Below are 21671 nucleotides of genomic sequence, written 5' to 3'. Positions count from 1 at the left end.
ACATTAACTTTACAATAATCAAGTTCTCATTTTTGCTCAAGACTGGGTGGGTTTGGTGCCCTCTGACCATTACTTCCTCTCCAAAGTTATGAGTATGAGGACATTGAGTGTCATCACCATTTAACTTAAACAAAGAGTAAATTTGTAAGGATAGAGTGGAGATAGTATTTGGTTAGACCACATCAGTTCCATTTGTTTTGTCACCTGCATATGCATTAGGAATCCTCAAACTTCTTAGTCCATGTATAAAGAGAGAATCAGTTTATCTATCCCTCTTTTTTGCCATTCAACCCTTTCTAATATTATGAATCCTTTGTTCAAATATCTAACTATTGCTATCACTGACTCATGCAGCATTCTGTAGTTTTCACTGTAGAGTTAACTCATCCCTTGATCCACTCTTCTTCTCCTTGCCCTCCCTTTCAGTTGGTTTTGGGGGCCAACTGTTGGGATTGCTTCAAGCCTACTCTCCTGGACAGACACACATCAAGATAAGCCTGATTAGCCTCAGAAAACAGGCTTTTAAGGAAAATTTGATGGAAGAAGTAGAAATTACATGACTGCTTTACACACACATACACTTTCCCTCCCTCCTCTGATCTCTTAACACGCACACAAACGTTTCATTCATCCAAATGGGTTGCTTACTTATTGTGGATCCGGACTCAGGTCTGTTCAAGGAACTGATGATGACGAAACCAAACCCTTCGTTCTCTTTGCGATGTATGACCACGTCACTGGTTTGCAGGCTGTGGGATGCAAAGCCTTCAGGGGGAGAAGCGTTACTGCTGGGAGCAGCGTGGTTGCTATTGGTATAGGTGGCGTAGTCACTCCGGGGTGAGCTGTGGTGGGTGGACACAGAGCCTGGACTCCTCCCATTTTCTGGACACGGCTCCCCTGGAACACAAGCACATGGCAGAGACATCATGTCACTCATTACCTGGGTTTTGAAGGAGCTACAGATTTAGTCATTGAACATTCTAGACCTTTGCCTCATGATGATTTGTATCTCTATAATATACATATGTACATACAGACAGAAGAGTGGTAAGGGCTAGGCAATGGGGGTCAAGTGACTTGCCCAGGGTCACACAGCTAGGAAGTGTCTGAGGCCAGGTTTGAACCCAGGATCTCCTGTCTCTGGACCTGGCTCTTAATCCACTGAGTCACCCAGTTGTCCTCACCATTAACTCTTCAAAGACATTAAATTTTATCTGACAAATAGTCTCCTAATCTCCTATTATCCTAGAAAAGTTAATTGATATTACATGTGAGTGATAAATTTATTTTCAAAAATTTATTCATTGCAGACTTATGTTCAATGATGACAACATCATATAACTAGGAAACTTTGAATGCTGAAACAACTGGAGAACAATTTATCAGATACTAGAACATTTACTCATAAGAAGTATTATCTCACATCAAGTAGATAAAATAGAAAGAAACCAAGTGAAATAACTGAGGAAATAGATAGTTAGCTGGAAACCAAAGGATGCTCTTTTCTAATGTGTAAGCTGATCCATCATTGAGAAGTTTGTCTGACTATTTCAGTACATAGGTATTGATACCCTGATTAAAAGAAATGAACACCCTATAATTAGGAATAACGGTATCATTTTCCTCTTGCAACTTGATTAGATACTCAAAAGGAGTTTTTCAAACAGAGGAATAACTAGATGAAAAATAATCACACCAAATTATTCCTTTGGTGGCTCTGTGGATTGGTTCCCCATTTAGAACTCTTAAAAGTGTTCTCATTTGGCAAGTTAAAAATAATTAGCCAGACTGTCAGTGAAGTCTTTTTACCTTTTACAAATTATAATTCTGCACTAAAGTCAAAAGTAAAAAAAATGAAGAGAGGAAAATCTTCAAGACAAAGATATATATGTTTCACCAATACTGTCCCCAAACCATCAGCATTAATAGTTAGATATAAACACAGTAAATAAATAGAATGAGACCTATTATAAGTTGTTGTTTGATTAGGTTTCTAAAACTTAATATCTCATATTTTAAGAGATGAAAAACTAAAAGTTTCCATCTAGAAGAATTGAACAAAAGTAATAAAAGAATAAAATATAAAAGCATTCCTCTGCTTTAAAAAAACCCAAACCAAACCAAACCAAACCAAACACAAAAACCAAAAAACCAGTACTGAAAAGTTGTCTCTACAGAATTTTTGTTCTTTAGCAAAACATGATTCAAAGACAAGCTGTTATTTTCTTAGTGAAGCACATGTCCTTTATCAGTCCTTGTACAAGTTGGAAATAAAGTGATTAGAGATAGTCAGGAGGAAGAAAAACAAACAATTATTATGCTGCTACATTAAAATTGAAAGTCTCCAAGAGTTAGTGGACCAAATCAGCAATTAAATGTCACAAGCAGTGACAAGAGAGATCTCATTTTCTGGCTGTCATATTTGAGGAGGTTGAAAACTGTTCATGTCAGAAACTGGCATAGAGAAAACTGCTCTCTCTCTGTCTCTCTGTCTCTGACTCTGTCTCTGTCTCTGTCTCTGTCTCTGTCTCTGTCTCTGTCTCTGTCTCTGTCTCTGTCTCTCTCTCTCTCTCCCCTCTCTCCCCCTCTCTTCCTCTTCTTCCCTCACTTGATAATGGATAAACTGTTAGGTTATGTGAAGGGAAAGAAAAGAATTGATTAAACACACCTGAGGTGGTCACTAGGCGATTGCCTAATTGGGAGGCATAAATCAGGAGACTTTCTTTGATATTGAATTATCCTTTCAACCTCTAAAAAAAAAATTCTTCTCTATTCCAGAATGAATGTTTGAGAATATGGGACTGAAAACTCTCCTGGGATTTTTTTTTTATCATGTCTGTCCCAGGCTCCAAATGAGGAAAATTTGAAGGATTAAAAAATATACATCATAGACTCTTAGGGCTAGTAAAGACTTAGGTGACTCATTTAGTAAATCCATCTGTCACCCAGTGAGACTAAATGCAAATTGCCCCTAGACAAATGAGATTCTATCTGTTCAACAGTCTTCCCCTATTGTGAAATGAACTGTTATTTAGAATAATTAATGCAGTAAAAAGGTTATAATGAAATTTAAAATACAAAGTGCTATGTAAATTCATTTTATTTACTCAGTGATTTTTCCAGATCACTGACTCATTATTCATGTCTTTCTGCAGACTTCTGTATGGAATTCCAATGTTTAGTCTGGATCAATTTAACACAAATGGTCACTATTTAAAATCATTTCTTTTAATGGTATCTATAATGGCATGTGGCCAGATGGGAAGTCATCATCATGGTGCTGGGGGAAAGGGATGTCTCTTAGCCAGAAAACTGGTGTTTAGGAAGATGATCATTAGCTGTTCTAGGACACTGGTAGGTCACTAAGTTTATTTCATCTTTACCAAAGGGATATTCTAACCCCATTAGAGGGAGCTACCCAGTGGATAGAGCATGATGTTTGGAGTCAGGAAGTTTGTTGTTCAGTCATTTCAGACCCTTCCTGACTCCATTTGGAGTTTCCTTGCCAGATTTACTGGAGAGGCTTGTCATTTCCTTCTCCACTTTATTATACAGCTGTGGAAACAGGGTTAAGTGACTTGCCCAGGATCACACAATTAGTAAGTGTCTAAGGCTAGATTTGAATTCAGGTCCTCCTGACTCGAGGGTTGACACTCCATGTACTACACCACCTGGGTACAAATTCCACTTTTGATGCATATTATAAATAGTGCTTTGGATTAGCTACTACTTCTATGTATCTCAGGCAGCTCCTTCAGATTCTTTACTACGATTATATATATATATATATATATATATATATATGTATATATATATATATATATATATATAACATGAAGTTACTTTAGAATGCCTCTTCATTAGTAACTGATTTTACACAATAAATGTTGCATAACCTGCCTCAAGAGTTGGAGTAATGAAATCTCCTGGTAAACTTATATATATATATATGTTCAAAAGGACATGAGAGTGGGTCAAGCTACAAAAGATATATAAACATTCACATTTTCATTGAAAGAAAATGTGATATAGTCACTGAGCAGATTCTTGAGGGAGAATCCCTGAGGATTGCAATTGGTAATATGGATGTTACATTCATCATGAAAGACCAGGGTCTGTAACTGGGAGGCACAAAACTAGATTCGATGACATCTTTGCCTCTTCCACCCTTCTCCCCAATAATATTTCAATTATTATGGCCTCATTTTGCTGTGAGTACTTCTAATATTTTTGTCCTTAGGCTACAGAGCAAAATCTTAACCTCTTAACTCTGTCTTCCCACCTAGTCCCTTCATTTAAATAACTTGTCTGTGCCTTTTTATCATTCCCCTCCAATTGACTTGGTTGAAATGGTTATTGTTAGATTATAAATCTGCTGCCCTTTTTGCAACAAACTCAGAAATCAGTCATCCTTGTCTTCAATTCAGTGTAGTGTATTTGTTAAATGCCTACTGTTCAAGGCATTCAACAAAACTCTAAGGAGAGAAAGCTGAATTAGAAACTGTCATTTCCCTCAGAAATTTAAGAGAGAGCAAACTGCTGGGAGAGATTTTAGAAATTAGAAAATGGCGGAAAAGGTTGGGATTTGGGAATTGGAGTAAATTATGTGGAAGACAAAGCAGTTGAATTGAGGAATGGAATTTAAAGAGGCAGATGGGAATGAGGAGGTGAAGGAGATACAGAAGACATTTAAGACATTGGGAATGTACTGAGGTTGGAAAGAGTGAGAGACTTTGGAGTAGCAATGAATAATCCAATTTGGTTAGATCATAGAATATGCTTTAAAAACAGTGTGAGAAGGCTAGAAAGAAAGATTTTAGTTAGCTCATAGAGAGCCTTGAAAACTAAACTAAAGGGAGTTTTATTTGGCAATTGGGGGACATCTGAAGTTTTTGCAAGGTAGTGGCATATTCAGAGTTGAATACTAGGAAGATTAATCTGAAGCCTGGGAACCACAGTGGAAAGGGGCCAAACTAGGTCTGGTCAAGAGTTAATAAGGGCTGAGACCAGAGTGTTACAACTTAAATGGAAAGGAGAGGAAAGATAAAAGATAAAGTTTTTGGGGTTTGTGGGAATTTCTACAGACAATAGCTTGCAACTGCTTAGATAGGAGAAATAAAGAGAAAGGGGAAATAAAAGAAGACTGAATGTTTATGTCAGGGTGACTGGTACAATTGTGGTGCCATAAGCAGAAATCAAGAAGTTAGGGACAGGTAGATTTTTTTAGGGGGAGGGCAAATGGGATGAATTTGAGGTAGATAATACATCTAGCAACCCTGCATGGCTAGAAGTCTAAAGCAGAGTATGGGCAGAGTATTTCTGAGTATTAGAGGCTACATTCTTGGCATAAAGGACAGGTAGGTGGTACAGTGGACAGAGTACCAGGCTTGGAGTCAGAAACTTTTCCTGAGTTCAAATCTGACCTCTGACACCTAATTAGCTATGCAACTCTGGTCAAATCCCTTTACCCTGTTTGGCTCAGTTTCTTCATTTGTAAAATGAGCTGGAAAATATCTTTGCCAAGAAAACCCCAAAGAGGCTCATGAAAAATTGGACACAACTGAAAAATTACTGAACAGCATTCTTGGCTTCTCATCACTTCTCTTAGAACTTCCATGGATCTTCTACCATCCTCCTACCATCAGAAACTAGAACTCAATGGGGTCAGTTTAATGATGAAGGTGTCAAGCAGACCTTTGACCAATGATTGATTATATAACCCTGGAATAGTCACTTCTCAATGTATAATGGGTTCTGAACTTGAGATCCACAGATTTCAGAGGGTCTATGAGCTCATATGGGGAAAAAAGATACATCTTTATTTCTATATTATGGGTCTCCTTGGCAATCCTTTGGATTTTATTTTATACATTTAGAAGCATAATTCTGAAAGGGGATCAGTAGGCTTTGTGAAATGGTTAGAGTTCTATGATACAAAAAAAGGAAAGAGTCTATTTTAAGACTTTAATACTTGCAGGGCAGAGGGAGTTTTTTCAGGAGCTGCTAATATTACAAGTTTAAAAAAAACACACAATAAAATGAAATTATCTGCCTTAAAAGGTTATTGTGAGGCTCAGATGGGATAACTTGTGTGAAATACTATAAAATCTTAGCTCTTATTATATTTGAGGTTGTTGGGCTTTTTTTTTTTGTATGGGGGTGTTTTTGCAGAAATAAACAATTGCCTTTTCCCATGCAAATTTCCACTAACCTTTGACATTTTTTTGTAGGTGCAAGAGTACCCACTCTTGTTTCTCCCTTTGCTGTCTTTCCTGGGACCTGTCTACTTTTTCTTTTTTTGCCAAGTCCCTGGTCTCCCTCAATCAGCCCTACCCTTTGAGGATGTGCCATCCTGGGCCCTTAGTTGCTGCTCCCTCTTCTCTGCTGCAGAAAGTTTGATATTTTAAGTCATGCAAGGGAATGAGATCATCACAAGTGACAGTATAATGAGAGTAGACAGGAAGACCAAGGGCCCAGGCTTTGACAAATTCCTATATTTTAACAGGTAGGAGGAGAAATAAATAATAATAATGAGTATTTTTTAGCATTATTATTATGCTTGCTTTTGTTACTCATTATTATCTTCTAATCATCGTGGTTAGCATTTATATGAGGACCACTAGGTAGTGCAGTGGATTGGGCCTGAAGTCAGGAATACCTGAGTTCAAAACTTGTCTCAGATACCTCCTGGCTATGTGACCTTGAGCAAGTCACTTAACCTTACCCATTCTCAATTTCCTAATCCATAAAATGGGGATAATAATATTATTGTTGTTCAGTCATTTTTTAGATGTGTCTGATTCTTCATGATTGCATTTGGGATTTTCTTGGCAAAGATAATGGGCTGGTTTGCCCTTTCCTTCTCCAGCTCATTTAACAAATGAGGAACTGAAGCAAATAAGGTTGTGACTTGCTCAAGGTCTCACATCTAGTAAGTATCTGAAACCAGATTTAATCTGATGAAGAGGAATCTTTCTGATTCCAAACCCTGTGCTCTATCCCCTGAGCCACCTCACAACCCCATATAAATGCTATTACTATTAAGAATGAAGACAGAAAAAAAAGAATGAAGATAGATTGTCATTTTTTAATTTCCTTCCATCTTTTTTTCTACTATTATTTTAACATTATTACTATTTTCCTTTCCAGGGTCATAGCAATGCACTTATTGATTATCTTTTGTCTTTTTTATAAGCTAAGGTTGCTCAGCTTTTCTCCAGACTCTAATCTCCCTGAAAACATGTTGGATGTGGACCTCTCAGTCATTGTTTCTGCTTAGCAAGAAATCATCCACTTGGGAAAAAAGACCCCAATCATAATCTATGTCCCTTCTCTGAGTGAGATAGCTATAAGCGCCCAAGGCAGCTGACTCTCCCTGGCTGGCATCAAAGGGAAAGGTGGTCTCTTCCCCATGGCTTTCTCCCTTTGATTCTGTAGGCATTTACTATGCTCCTAAAGTATCCTCCGCCGAGTTCAATCATCCCCTACTAATGCTACATTCAAAGAAGAGGGAATTGAAGGTGGAAAAGTCTCTTGGTCCAAATGAGCAGTTGTCACAGAACATTTTCCAATCTGAATTACACTTGAAAGCCTAACTGTAAAGCCGGCAAAAATTGCAGCAGAGAGCACCTTCGCAGAAGTCACATATTTCACAAATTGTGCAAATGTATCTTTACAACATTTGGCATAAACTCTCACAGCTTGGGCTGATGAGTACAAAATTTAATTTGCAATAATCAGCCAGAGGCAAGGGGAACATGAAATTATGTTGCTGCATTAGTTTTGCATTTTGCAATATATTTCCATGTAAATCAGGTATCATTTTAATTCAAGTTTGGATTCCCAAACATACAGCCCTTGGAACCTCCCTCCTTCCCCTGCCTCAAATGACTGTTATTAAAGATCACTTCCAAGGAAGAGAGAGAGTTAAATCTTAGCCAAGACAATGCTGCCTGCTTCCTGGCATCCTTCGCAAGGATAAGGCATCATTCAAGGTGTTTTACTTCGGTGGGTCAAGGGGTGTGCCTGGAATCTCAGGAGATGTGATGGCATCTCTTAGCAAAACCTCGACACCTACAAGATATATGGCGGTCTACTGGGGAGGACTGATGACTCCTCTGCCCAGTCCTCTTCAGTGACTGCTCCAGCTTTAAGGGTAGTTTCCCAAGAAAAGGGAAAGAAAGGGGCTTTTTCCTCTGGTTCTTAAATCTCCTCTTTTCCAGTCATAAATAGATGATAACTGCTTCTCTAATTAAAAAGGTGTCACACATACAAGCTTGTGAATCCCTGAATCAGAAGGAGGCTTATGGAAGAAAGAAAGAAAGAAAGAAAGAAAGAAAGAAAGAAAGAAAGAAAGAAAGAAAGAAAGAAAGAAAGAAAGAAAGAAAGAAAGAAAGAAAGAAAGAAAGAAAGAAAGAAAGAAAGAAAGAAAGAAAGAAAGAAAGAAAGAAAGAAAGAAAGAAAGAAAGGAAGGAAGGAAGGAAGGAAGGAAGGAAGGAAGGAAGGAAGGAAGGAAGGAAGGAAGGAAGGAAGGAAGGAAGGAAGGAAGGAAGGAAGGAAGGAAGGAAGGAAGGAAGGAAGGAAGGAAGGAAGGAAGGAAGGAAGGAAGGAAGGAAGGAGAAGGAAGGAAGGAAGGAAGGAAGGAAGGAAGGAAGGAAGGAAGGAAGGAAGGAAGAAAGAAAGAAAGAAAGAAAGAAAGAAAGAAAGAAAGAAAGAAAGAAAGAAAGAAAGAAAGAAAGAAAGAAAGAAAGAAAGAAAGAAAGAAAGAAAGAAAGAAAGAAAGAAAAAAAGAAAAAAAGAAAAAAAGAAAAAAGAAAGAAAGAAAGGTCAACCGTGAATGCTCTGAGGAGGCAGCCTGCTGGCAGAACAGAAATATGGCTAGTTTGGGACATTGAAGACCTCGTGGCTCTGTCACTGCCTTTCTGTATTAATTTAGGCAAGTGACTTCTCATTCCTGGGTCTTCTTAGCTTTCTCAGCTGTAAAATGAAAGGTTTAGTGCAAATGGTCTCTGAGACCTTTTCTAACTATTATTTGGTGATTTGCTGAGCAGTGAAAGACAGTGTAGAGCAGCAGAGTGGGAGCTGGCCCTTGATCCCAAATCATCTGGGTTTGAATCCTGCCTCTGATCCTGGGATCAGTATGGTTCAAAAGAAAATATGTGTTGTGGTTGCTCAGTGGTGTCTGACTGCTCATGACCCCGTGGATCATAGCTGTCCATGGGGTTTTCTTGGCAAAGATCCTGGAGTGGTTTGCTATTTCCTTCTCCAATGGATGCAGTGGATCCTTTTGTCAGGCTATCAGAGGCTCTATTTTCAAATTTTGTCTCTGCCATATGTGCCACTTATAAGATATTGGGTAAAACCATAGCGTTCTGGGACTAGATTTAGAGCCAAAGTGACCTCAGAGGCTTTGTAGAACAATCCTTTCATTTCACTAATTAGGAAACCAAGAGCCACGGAGATGAAGGGGTCTGCGCAAGACTCCATCAAGGTGGGGTTTGAACTGAAGTTTCTCTGACTCCAGAGCTAGCTTCTTTCTGCAGTACACACTTAGCTATTTATAAATAAACCAGCCAGATAGGTTTTTTGTCTTATGCCTTATCAGATAAATGGGCAATCAATTGAGAACTGTTGTCTGTAAAAAATAAATCTTAGTTATGGTCCTTCATATGGAACCTGATGGCAAAAATTGTTGTTACGTCTGCCACTCTTCATGACCTTACTTGGGGATTTCTTGGCAAAGATACCAGAGTGTTTTGCCATCTCCTTCTCCAGCTATTTTACAGATGAGGAAACTGAGGAAAACATGGTTAAATGACTTGCTCAAGGTCACACAGTGGCTAAGTGTCTGAGGCAGGATATGAACTCAGAAAGATGAGTCTTCCTGATTCCAGGTCTGGCACTCTATCTACTGTAACACCTAGATACTCCATGGAATAACATTACAAATCCAAGAATGAGCATTGATTTAGAAGTAGAAGGAACTTAGAGCTGGGCTCGCCCTTCTCATTTTGAAGACAAGGAATCTGAGGTCCAGAAATATTTAGAGAATTGCCCAAGGTCACAGAGGTGCTAAGTGTCTGAGCCAGGAGTCCAATCCAGGACAAAATTCAGCACTTTTCCCACTATGCTTCCTATAGATGCATCTATCCTAATAACATCTAGTGTACTGAAATCTTAAGTTATTGTTATTTTTTAAAAGATCAAGCATATAACTATAAATATACTCCTATTTTATGTACAGAACAGCTGTGTCCCTGAAAGATTTCTGCATTATTATTTCCTTTTATAAGTTCAATTATATTATAAATATGGCTGCTGACCATTTAAAGGAAATCTGTGATGAATCCTTTTAGAAAGTAAAGAATCTGACTGTGAAAGGAATAATTGTTTACAATTTATCTGTTCTCTGTGATTTTTGGGGATAAATTGTGTTTTATCCAAGTTAGACACAGCTGTCCTTTCCTGAATTCGAGAACTACATTCAATGCTACCTTTTATCTGACCTCACAATGAAAGTCAATTTTCCCTCTTGGTTGGCTTATTATATTGTCACAATGCCACAGAACTCAGCTGGTGTACATAGTGAGGGCCATTTTTCTCCAAAGACATATTTTCGACTTCTATAGATTCCTTCTTATAACCACCACTCACTAAATGATATGTATTCCTTGATTTAGCATCAGTCTTTACTAGAAATCTTTAATGACTTTAATGATTATAAGCAGTAAGTAGGACCTCTGAATCTGTTGGACTTTTTCTTCTTGAGGTACAATTAAGCAATTAAAAACAAAACAAAACAAATCTTAATAAACTTTAAACATTAAGATTCCTCTCCAAATGAAAACAGTCAAGTACTTTAATACTTTGTTCTGTTTTCTAATGACATTTTTTAAGAAACATTTCTTCCCTTCTTATAACTCAATTTCCCCTCCAGCTCCCTAGTTTTTGGCAACATACCTACAGACATCACCTTTCTTCTTATAGTTAGGTTCACCTGCCCATTTCTGGCTGCATTATGCATGAGGTCAATTACATATCGGTGGGTCTTTCCAGCCACAGGAATGCCATCCACATAGACCAGCTCATCACCAGGGTGCAAGCGGCCATCTCTGTCTGCTGAGCCCATGGCAATGACTGCTCCAATCAAAATCTAAAGAATTAAAGAGAAAGAAAACAATGTTTTAAATAAATCCTCCCATATTCTGCCTTCTTTCCACATACTCCTCCATTAGGGAGGAGAACTGGGATTGGAGATACAGGACAAGATTCTTTCCCTGTTGTGCAAATACTTCCATTTCTTAGAACAGAAGTCAACTAACTATGGCTCCCCTTCAAGTCCAATCCCTCTTTCCTCCCTCTTCTGCCCCCTGTTTGTATCCTTTGGGTCTATGAGCCAAGAATTATTTTTATGATGAAAACTGACCCTTACCTCTGGGAATAAAAACTGATTTAATTAAAAATCCTTTCAGGTTGTGAGCTTAGTGTATGAATATGCATTCTCATTTTGCATCCTGAAAATAAAGTTGGTTAAAACAAAATTTGATATTAATGACAATAAAAACAATTTCTTATTTGGATGGATCTGAATGGGCCAAGAAGGAAGGGTGACTTAGGCTGCCACAAGAAGTATGTTTTTGTGTTTCAGGAAGATGTAGGGAGGCAGAAACTATCTTTAGGACTTTCTCTAAATCTACTACTAAAGCTCTCAAAGAAAACCTGTTTCAGTCTTCTCAACCTAACGCGTTCTATTTATAATAATGTTGTCTTATTGTACTTTCCACCATGCAACAATCTCTTAATTTCATTTGTCCCTGAAATGGGTTTTTATCTAAAGGTGCAAAGTACATGGGAGGAAGGTCTTCTTGTCTGGAAAAGCTCTTTCTCATATCTTGTGGTCATTTTCATGCAAGGTAAAATTCAGGTTTGCAGCTTTCATTGGAGTATAATTTCACTTCAGTACCTTATATTAACAAAGAGGAAGAGCACAGGTGTCCATATTTCAGTCCTGCTAGCAATAAACAATCCATTTGGCCTGCAAACAATTTTGCCACTCCACAGATTTTTGTCAGTCTCCATTTCAATTTCCCATCAGTATTCATTTGTGCTTGTGTCTTATTCCACTACTACGCTGTAAAGCAAATGTCACAAGTGCAGGGACTATCTTAGCCAAACTGTATATCTCACCACCTAGCTCAGTGCAATGAAAACATTTGATACTTCATAAATGTTTATTGAGTGAATAAGTGATGATGTAATTATTTTGTGATGATTAACAACTTGAAGACCTTTCAGAGTCACCAATTCTCTGGAGTATGTTTTAATCTTCATTCTAAGTATCATCTACCCACAACCTGGTTTCTTTATTTTATTCTCCCAGTCCATTGGCCAATAAGCATTTATTGCACCTACTAAGTGCCAGGCAATGTGCTAAGCTTTCAGGCTCTGCATCTGCCCTCCAAACTAATTTGCAAGTCAATCATGTCCTGAGACCTTGGTTTCAGATAATGCATTTAGACTGAGAATTTACAATGAGGACTACCTCTTTTAATGTGGCAGGTGAATGATTATGAAATTGTCAGCAGCAATGATTGCGGTGGGACAGGGACCATGTTTTCATTCAAAGTGCTCAATGAAGAATGTTTACATAGCAACCTGGCATCCTAATTTGAATAACTAACACTCACTGACTGATTGTTGTACAGACAAGCCATTCTGAATAATTCTGCACTGCTTCCAGAAGACTAGACAAAACCTTAGGCAAGCCACTAGCCTTCTTCATTCCTAAGCTTGGAAATTTCCCATACTGAATCGAGTTCTTTCTTCTAGCTCTAGAAACACACACACACACACACACACACACACACACACACACACACACACACACAAACACCCTAACAAAATCATCTGTGGGGAAAAAATGGCATATAATATTTTAATGAAGTGACTCATTGCTCTTACTGTTTTAGACTGGCTTTAGAGAAAGCTTCTTTACCTGTTAAACTATCCCACCCAATTTGCCACAGTTCAGCATCCTCCTGATTTTTCACATTCTTCCTTTTTTCCCTTCCGGTCATGCTGAGCTGAATTTATGAGTTTCTTTTTAGAGACTTCCAATTTATTCTTCAAAAGGCTCAACCCACTATGGAGGGCTTCAAAGATTTGGAAAAGTGCTTTGTGCAAGACCTAGTTAAAATGAAGGTTTACTCAACTCCACTGCACAACAAAAAATCAGCATTTAGATAGCCCCATGCAAAGAAGGCTTTGACCTTTTGATTGCCAGTATGTGTTGGGGGGAGAGTTTGGCATTAGCTATCTGGAGAAAGGAATGTGTGTGGACTTGCTGCTGCTGGGCTTATAGCAATGGTAGGGCTTCCTTCCTGGCTGGCAAATTATTACATTTAAGGGAATGTCCGCCACAAAAATATCACTCTGACACCAACTGAAAGAAGCCAACCAACAAAGAGAGAACACACACAGAGAAAGCCATGACTGTAAGAGGGAGCAGCAGTCTTTGCGAAAGATGTGCAATCAGAAGTCCCATTGGGAAATCATTACTCCTTTGCTCCCCCTCCTGACCCCCCCCACTAAAAAAAACAAAACCCAAACCACTATACTAAGTACTCCTACGGGAGGAAAAGCAGGCTATGCCCCATGCTCCTGTGCTGCAAAATGGAATATTACAGCAATGGCCATCTTTCCTGCCCTGTTTGTAGGGTTTTAAAATGGTTCTCCTCCACCCTAATTTCCCTAAAGACTTGCATTTCCCAAAGTTAGGACTTGCTAATGAATCTAGTAACTATCTAGTGGAAATGCTTACCTACAATTTAATTATATTTGAAACGGCCATTCAGGTTGGATGCAAAGAGATTCAAATAATAAACAAATGTTTTAAATACAATAATATGATCATAGAGTTGAAAGAGAATTTAGAAGACATCTAGTATAACTCCATCATTTGTAATGTGCTTTATAAACCATAATTGAGGGGATTAGAACAAGTGGTTAATTGTGGAACTATAATGACTCTTGTGACTCAGTTCTAGATCTAGTTTATTTTCTATTCAATTATAAGTCTAACCTAAGAAGGAGGAGTAATAGTAGTAGTGGGAGTAGTAATAAGAACAGCAGCATCAGTAGTATAGTAGTAATAGTAGTAATAATAATAGTAGTAATAATAATAGTAGTAGTAGTAGTAGTAGTAGCAGCAGCAGCAGCAGCAGCAGCAGTAGTAGTAGTAGTAGTAGTAGTAGTAGTAGTAGTAGTAGTAGTAGTAGTAGTGTAGTAGTGGTGGTGGTGGTGGTGGTGGTGGTGGTAGTAGTAGTGGTAGTAGTAGTAGTAGTAGTACTAATAGTGGTGGTGGTGGTGGTATTACCACCTGAGATGTAGTTCCATTTCCATTATTGTAGTTGGAAGTGACATCTTTACCAAATTTCAAAATCTGAATTTGGGCTCCTCATTTAAAAAGTCCTTCATGATTGGTTCTTATTCCCTTTCCAATGGTCTCTATTGATTTTTTCTCTATTTTTTTAACAGAGATTTTCTCTTAGGGCTTTTTCCATTGCACTGTTTCCAAAAACTCACCATCTTAATGCCTTCCCATCTTTTCTCAGCTCACAGAAGGGAATCCCATTTTTGTTCCTTCATGGCAATTTTTCACATCTTTCCATTTCTATTGTTACTTAACTGTGAAAAGCATTCTCTATTTCAGGACAGATGCCCATTTGTTTTGTTGAGTTAGAGTCCTGCTATTTCTTATTTACTAAAAACAAGGTTGTTTTGTTTAATGTGCACCCTGAGACGTCAATAACACTCTGTATGTATGAGAGCAGTAGCCCTTTTGCTGTAACATAGCGGGTTTCTTGAGATTTGGGACTGAGGTTTGCAATGCTTCTTTTACAGTGTTTGAAAAAGGAAATGTGGCTATTCCAGCTTGATTCATATGTCTTCTCCACATTTACATTATGTCTAATGAAGGTGGAAAGCAGTGCTTATGAAGGTTCCTAATGATTGAAACGTTCTCTATTTGCTGGGTTTCAGGATTTCCCATTTTTTAGTCGGTAATCTCTATTTTAACTCTCTTCAGTAGAATTTAAACTTCTGCATTACAACTTAAATGTTAAATTTATAACTTTCAGCTTGAATATGCCTTAAGTGATTCAAATGAAGGAAAGAGCCAGTGAAAATCAAAACAAATACAATAGGAATGAACATTAATCCATGTAATCCAAAGCTTATCACAAATTCTTGAGACCTGCCTACTAGAGCTTACAGGAGGAGCTATTGGAGTTAGGTCAGCTTTTGAGAAGATGGGGATGCTGAGTGCCCTCTGGACAGACTGCAGCAAAGAAGCTGAGGATTGGACCTCAACTGGGGATTCACAGTCCTGTAGCTAGCTCCAGTTTTAGGAAAACAGTTCATTTTGGTGTCAATTCAATTGCTTTGGCGCTGGGTCAGAAACAGCAAGAACGCTCCCAAAACCCCAATGTGCTCTCAATCAGTGCTACATCTCAAACTGCATGGTTTCTGTCTTCCATTTCTACTCAATTTGCCCTTTTCATAGACTGTAAGAAGTAAGCTAAAGGAATATATGTTACATATCATTACATATTTTGGATATATATTTAATATAACATTGAAAATGAGACCTTTATTGGGAAATAACATAAATCTGTTTCCCTTCTCATTTTTCTGAATTGTTTTTGTTTGTGGGGGGAAATTAAAATTTTTAAGTAATCATAATTGTCTTTATTTCCTTCTACAGACCTCTCTATCCTTTATGAAAAGTTCGTATTTGCAGACCCAAAAGGTAATTTCTTCCTTGCTCCTCTAATTTGTTTAATCACTTTACCTCCTTAAAAAGAAGTAGGCTATGGGGAGTATTATGAAGATAATGTGGAAGAGATAGTGGAAGGAAATAAGGGAGAAGAAGCTGGAGCTGATGCTCACTCTCTTCCTCATCTGTATTTTCTATGCTTTTGAGGAGTCAAATTCTCCTTAATGGTGGTGAGGATGATGACAGAATAGGCACCCCTTGAGGCCAGGGATCCTCGAATTCATGTATACTCCATCAACTGCCTGACAGGGCAAACAATAAAGCCTGCGCTTACATCCATTGGTGAGGAAGAACACTGCGTTTTTTCCACCTCGAGACTTTGCTTATACCATGTTGCCATCCGTGCCTAGAATGCTCTTCACTATCACCCCACACCTGTTGAATTTCTATTCATTTAAATCCTAACTAAATTCCACCTGCTTCATGAAATCCTTTTTAGGTGGAAAATGAACTTTGTGCCTTAGATCTCAGAGCTCTTTATGTCTTTCTCATAATGTCATTTTTTATTTCTGTCTCAATTTAAGCCCATAGATTTAGGGTGGAAAGGCATATGAGATGCTGCCCCTCCGTTTTATAATTGAGGAAGTTGAAGCCCAGGGAAGTTAAGGGACCGAACCAAGGTCACCAAGGTCATGCCAGAAGAACCATCTAAACTGAATTACTCCAACTCTGGAGCTAATCCTCTTCTTGCTGTACTATATTGTCTTCTCTCTTGTAATTTGCTTCTAATGACATTTATTTGTGGGTCTTATTGAATGAGAGACTAAATGTAGAAGCACTCAGCATGTGGGGCCCATGATGGAGGCTACATAAATGCTTCTTCCCTTCCCTTTTGTGTCCTGTCCCCCCTGCTAGAACAAAAGGGTTACAGAGAGTGGACATACTACATTTTGCCTTTTCTCCAATACCTAGAACACCTAATACAGCAGCCCACGCTGCAGATGTTTTTAGTGAATCTTCTTGTTTTGGGAGTTAGAAGGTGGGGATGAAAGTGAAGCTGCGACCTTTGTCTCTCTTCCTTCTCATTCTTCTGATTCGTATTTCTTGGACGCCCCTGTGCTTGGGATTCAAGCCATCCCTTTTAGTCCATCTTCTCCTCTACAGTGAAGCGTAGATCTTTTTTTTTCAGTGCCAAGGTCGATTCGGTGCCTTGTGGAACACGAACGGAACATATTCCAGTTATATCCTACAGAAGATCCATCCTTGCTCTTGGAAATAAGGGCGGCAGCTTGGGCTTGGAGGACTTTCTTTTACTGACATTTGGTGTGGAAATGGACCCCTCCTCCTGGCCGCCATGTATCCTTCCGTAGCAGATGGCAGCAATTCTTTCTGTGGGGAGCTACACCTGAAGACCTCCCTCTCTCCTTCGTAAAAGCCTCAGGCGCCAAAGCGCTCTAAAAGTGAGCATTTCTGCCCAGTTTCTGAGGTCAGTCTCACCGTACTGATGCTCCCCATTCCTAACTAATTAATTAATTACCTCTATTGCACCCAGAGCTCCAGCTTGGAGGCATGGCTTTCACGCCCTCCAGATACACTACAGTATGGAGCCAGGAGCCAAAGACAGAATGCTTGTCCTGGAAGAGTTTGCAATCTAAATGACCAGCTAAAGCATACACATGCAATTCCTGGAGGGGACTATAGAAGAAAATATGTGAGGAAATACTATATACAATTATATATGTCTATACATATATACATGTGATTATATAATGTGTGTGTAAATATCATTAATTACTAATTATATTATTATATATTTATGATGTTTGTGTTATATTGTACATGATAATAGATTTATAATGATAACATATTTCTCAATGCAAATCAATGTCTTCATATTCTTCTATATTTTTTCTGCTTCTCTCCCTGGGCATCAACATTAGGATAATTTTGGTCATATGAAGTTCTGTGGCTGACAGTTCCTAAATTTCATGTCAGGGACAAGGAGGCTAGGCTATTTTCCAGAAGGGTCCTATGAAATGCCTTGACAATCCTTATCAGATTAAATAATTGATTGTTGGGAGACAATCAGAATTAATACAGGGCAATGAAGGTGTTGCCCAAATATGCCAATCAACCAACCAATCAATCAATCAATCAATGAACATTTATTAAGCACCTACTGTATGCCAAAATCTATAGGGTATTGACTACATTTATATTATTTTTGATCCACAGCACAGAAAAAAAAATGAGCTCAGCATCTAGTTAGCCAGAATAATTAAATTAAAATAAGAAGCTCCCAGCTAGCTCTTCTTTCAGCAGCTACAACCCAGGGAAGTGCCATCTTGGATCCAGCCAGCAATTTTCTCCCCCATCCTCCAGGATAGGCTTTGAAAGAGCCTTGGGTCAATGTTCAATATCAACTGAATTTGTCTTTAAATGTTGATGTGAGAATCCATCTCACCCTCCTTTTCCCATTGGTGAATTACTCTTGAGGTCTTCCTTTTGGGCTTTAAAGCAATACCTCCAAGCTGGAGTCATACCCTGAAATATCAATCAACTACTGTCCTAATCCTGGAATATGCCTTTGCTGTCCTGGGCCTCCTTTCCATTGGGGATGCCCTCCTAGGGTTTGTCCTTTGGGAGAGATCCTGTGTGTTGTCACCACTGTGCTCTTGACTTTTTGAACATAGCATGCCCCTATACCTGTGATCACAAACTCCTTGAGGGCAGAGACTCTCTTTTTATTTGTAATTGTGTTCCCCATATTTAGCTCACACAGCATCTGGTTTACTTTTACTCTCAGCTAGTCTTACCTTCTTTATGAAACATTTCCCTTGCTTCCTTAGACTTAGTGCCTTTCCCTCTGTTTATTATCCCCAATTTATCCTGTTGACACATACTGGTTTGCATATTGTCTCCTTCATTAGATTGGGAGCTCCATGAGAACAGGGATTATTTTTTGCCTTTCTTTGTATTTCCAGCATTTGACACAGTTCCTGGCACATAGAAGGCACTTGATAAATGTTAGCTAACTGACTAAATGGCACGCAACAAGTGCTCAGTAAATGCTTCTTACCTTGCCATGGTCTGGGCATATTTGGTGCCTCATGTGCCTGGCAACAAAATTGCTAGTTAAGACTTTGCACAGGCAACTTATATGAAGACAAGTAAGACACTTGATCATGTTTTGTTTAATTAAAAAATATCTCTCCCCCTGCTTAGCACAGTGTTCTGCACATAGTAGGCAGTGAAAGTTTTTTGACTCAAATTTAATTGACTCTAGTCCAGTTTCCAACAAGGCCATGGAAGATTGTTTTCTATAGAACCAGGAGAATCAGTTAGTCTTTATACTTAAATACCTTCTATGATATAAAAGCTCATTGCCTGTAGGGCAGCCATTCTACTCTGGACAGTTATATTTCTTAGAAATAAGGTTTATCAGCCAGTTTTCACTATACAAAATATATTTATATGCCATTTTATAGTCTACATTTTAATAAGTATGCTTAACTCCAACTTCTCTGACACATTTTATGTATCTTCACAAACATTTAACATCTTAATTTATTTTCTAATGTGTGAAAAATCTCTCTTCCTTTTTCAATATCCTCTTATCTATCCAGATTAGTGACAGGCATGCATACACTCGCATGCTGACATGATTAATAGTTAGTCAAACGAGTGCTTCCTCCAAGTTTTTCCTATTATCAACACAATGCCAAATGAAGTTTCTTTCACCCTTTATCCTCATGCCTACTACTTACCATGTCGGAGATTATGTGACATTCTGCTTGATTCTAGCTCTGCTTTAACTACTCTATTTTTGGCCCCATTGTCTCTCAATCAAAATGTCACTGCAATTCTATTTCTTAAAAAAAGTTTTATTGATATATTTTGTTTTAAAATACATTCACAGATTATTTCCAATAAATGGCCTCCTTAAACATATCTTCCATAATATTAGAGATCTATCCATAGGCTACTCTCCTGACAAGTTAGTGCTTTTATATAATCAAATAATTGAATGATGAAAACAAACAAAAGTCTATTCTACTTTAAATGAAGAGTAGATAGCTGTGTATCTTTTTCTAATAATACAAGTGATTCACAATGATTTATTGGAGATGGACATGCTGACATTTTGAGAGATCTGCCTTTTCAAATTGACCATAAGATTTTTTTTTCTTTTTCTTGAAGTCCTGAAAGGCTATTTCCTTTCAGACCATTAAAAGATACGAAATTTTTTGATATTTACATAGTCAACAGAGCCATAATGTGGAGAGCCAGGTAGAATCAACTTACAGGTTGTCCAGGTTCATCTCCCCCAAGGATTCTGAAGCCAAATCCAGACTCCATCCTCCGAAGGTGAACATCCAACTCTTTATAATCTGGACCTAGTATAAAGAAGATACTATTGAGTAATGAATCCTGCCTTCTCCCCGGCCCCTAGAGGAACTGAACATCTCAATGATTAATTCCATGGATATGATTAATGACAGTGCTGTCAGAGTTGGTAGAGTGCACAGAGGAAGAAAAAGTATGCTCCAGTGACAAAGATTAGGCATTCCAAAATGAGGTTAGTCCCCAGAATAGCAGTGTCCAGCAAAGGGCACTGACTCATGCTGGACAGTGCTCCTGGCATCCACAAAGAGTTCTCATGGGTCTCTTGACTTAAGGAGATGCAGGGTGACATCATATATTGAGAGATGGGATAATGGGAAGTTACTAATGATATCTATCAGAATGTGACATGGATGTATCAGAATCTCAGAGGAGAAACAATATAACTAATGAAAATCCTCTTTAGAAACTTGAAAATTAGAAATAGTTGAATTTAAATTTATTTTCTGTGGGGTTCAGATGGAGTTTTTCCTTCCTGACATTCTTTGATAAAATATGCTTGGGGCTAAATGAACTCTCATCCCCCAAAACTCTTTAAAAAATGGAAGATAGTAGGAAATGCATTTTAACTCCATTATCATATTCATAAAATGAATTGATAGTATGCCATTTTTCCAGTTCTCTGGCAGCTGAAACAACAGATGTGTGCCTAAAATAAAATTTTACTGGCAAATTTGCTTAAATGGTATTTTTGGTTCTCTTTCACTGCCTGTCTCTTCCTTCCATCCAGAAAAATGTATTTAGGGGGGAAAAAAGAAAGTATTTACTTTTTAAAGTGAATATTATTTACAGTTACTTATATTCCTGTTCTTTCTCAGTAGGGGAAAAAAACAGTTTAGGAACTTTGTCATGAATGGCAGGCATCTCCACTGTTATAAACTAAATAAGTGATGAGAAATTCTATGGTGATGCACCGTAAATTCCTAGATCTTAAGGGATTTTAATGGAATGATAACTGACAGAAGAAAAGTTGTTGGGTTTTTCCCTGCTTAAGTGAGAGATTCCTGGGAATTCAGAAGTAGGATGGAGTTTAAGGGGCAGCACTCTTTGCTGCATTTCTCTTTTTTTGTTTATTTCCTGCAACCAGATGGTTAAGTTCCATGAACTGACCAGAAAAAGGATAGATAGGGGAGACTTACTGGCTAATGGTTAGGTTAATCTTCTTCGGGTTCTATGATGCATGGGGTTTCAGAGGTAAGGCTAAGCAATTATTTATATGTGCCTTTCTCCTTTATTTAGCTCAGAGGATGCTCCCCAGGCCCTCCCCAAGCCTCCATTGCACAATCTCACCAACACATCCACAGAAGAGATTGCATTTATTTATCACTTTAATGGTTACAAAAAACTTTTCCTCGAAATAACCCTGTGAAGTAGGTAGAATAAATATTACTACTCCTATTTAATAGATGAGGCAACTGGGGTCCAGTCTCTCATAAGTAGCAAATATCAGGGGTAGGTCTTGAATTCAGATTTCCCCGACTCTGGTACCCAT

At 38.2% G+C, this 21671-nt stretch overlaps 1 protein-coding gene across 21 annotated transcripts in view; it reads right to left on the bottom strand.

The window, feature by feature from the left end:
* Window positions 1-21671, bottom strand: part of MAGI2 (membrane associated guanylate kinase, WW and PDZ domain containing 2) — a 1718964-nt gene that overhangs the window by 203709 nt on the left and 1493584 nt on the right. For all 21 annotated transcript variants that reach the window (XM_007504040.3, XM_007504032.3, XM_056800855.1 and 18 more), the window contains 3 exons: window positions 20081-20172; window positions 10960-11152; window positions 649-897 (listed from right to left, as the gene is read on the bottom strand). In XM_007504040.3, the coding sequence (XP_007504102.1) occupies window positions 649-897; window positions 10960-11152; window positions 20081-20172 (534 nt within the window). The remainder of the gene's footprint in view (window positions 1-648; window positions 898-10959; window positions 11153-20080; window positions 20173-21671) is intronic.

The sequence above is a fragment of the Monodelphis domestica genome, chromosome 5 (genome assembly GCF_027887165.1).
Source record: "Monodelphis domestica isolate mMonDom1 chromosome 5, mMonDom1.pri, whole genome shotgun sequence".
Taxonomy (NCBI): domain Eukaryota; kingdom Metazoa; phylum Chordata; class Mammalia; order Didelphimorphia; family Didelphidae; genus Monodelphis; species Monodelphis domestica.
The sequence above is the reverse complement of the archived record's forward strand: the minus strand, read 5'-3'. Positions and strand labels throughout refer to the sequence as shown.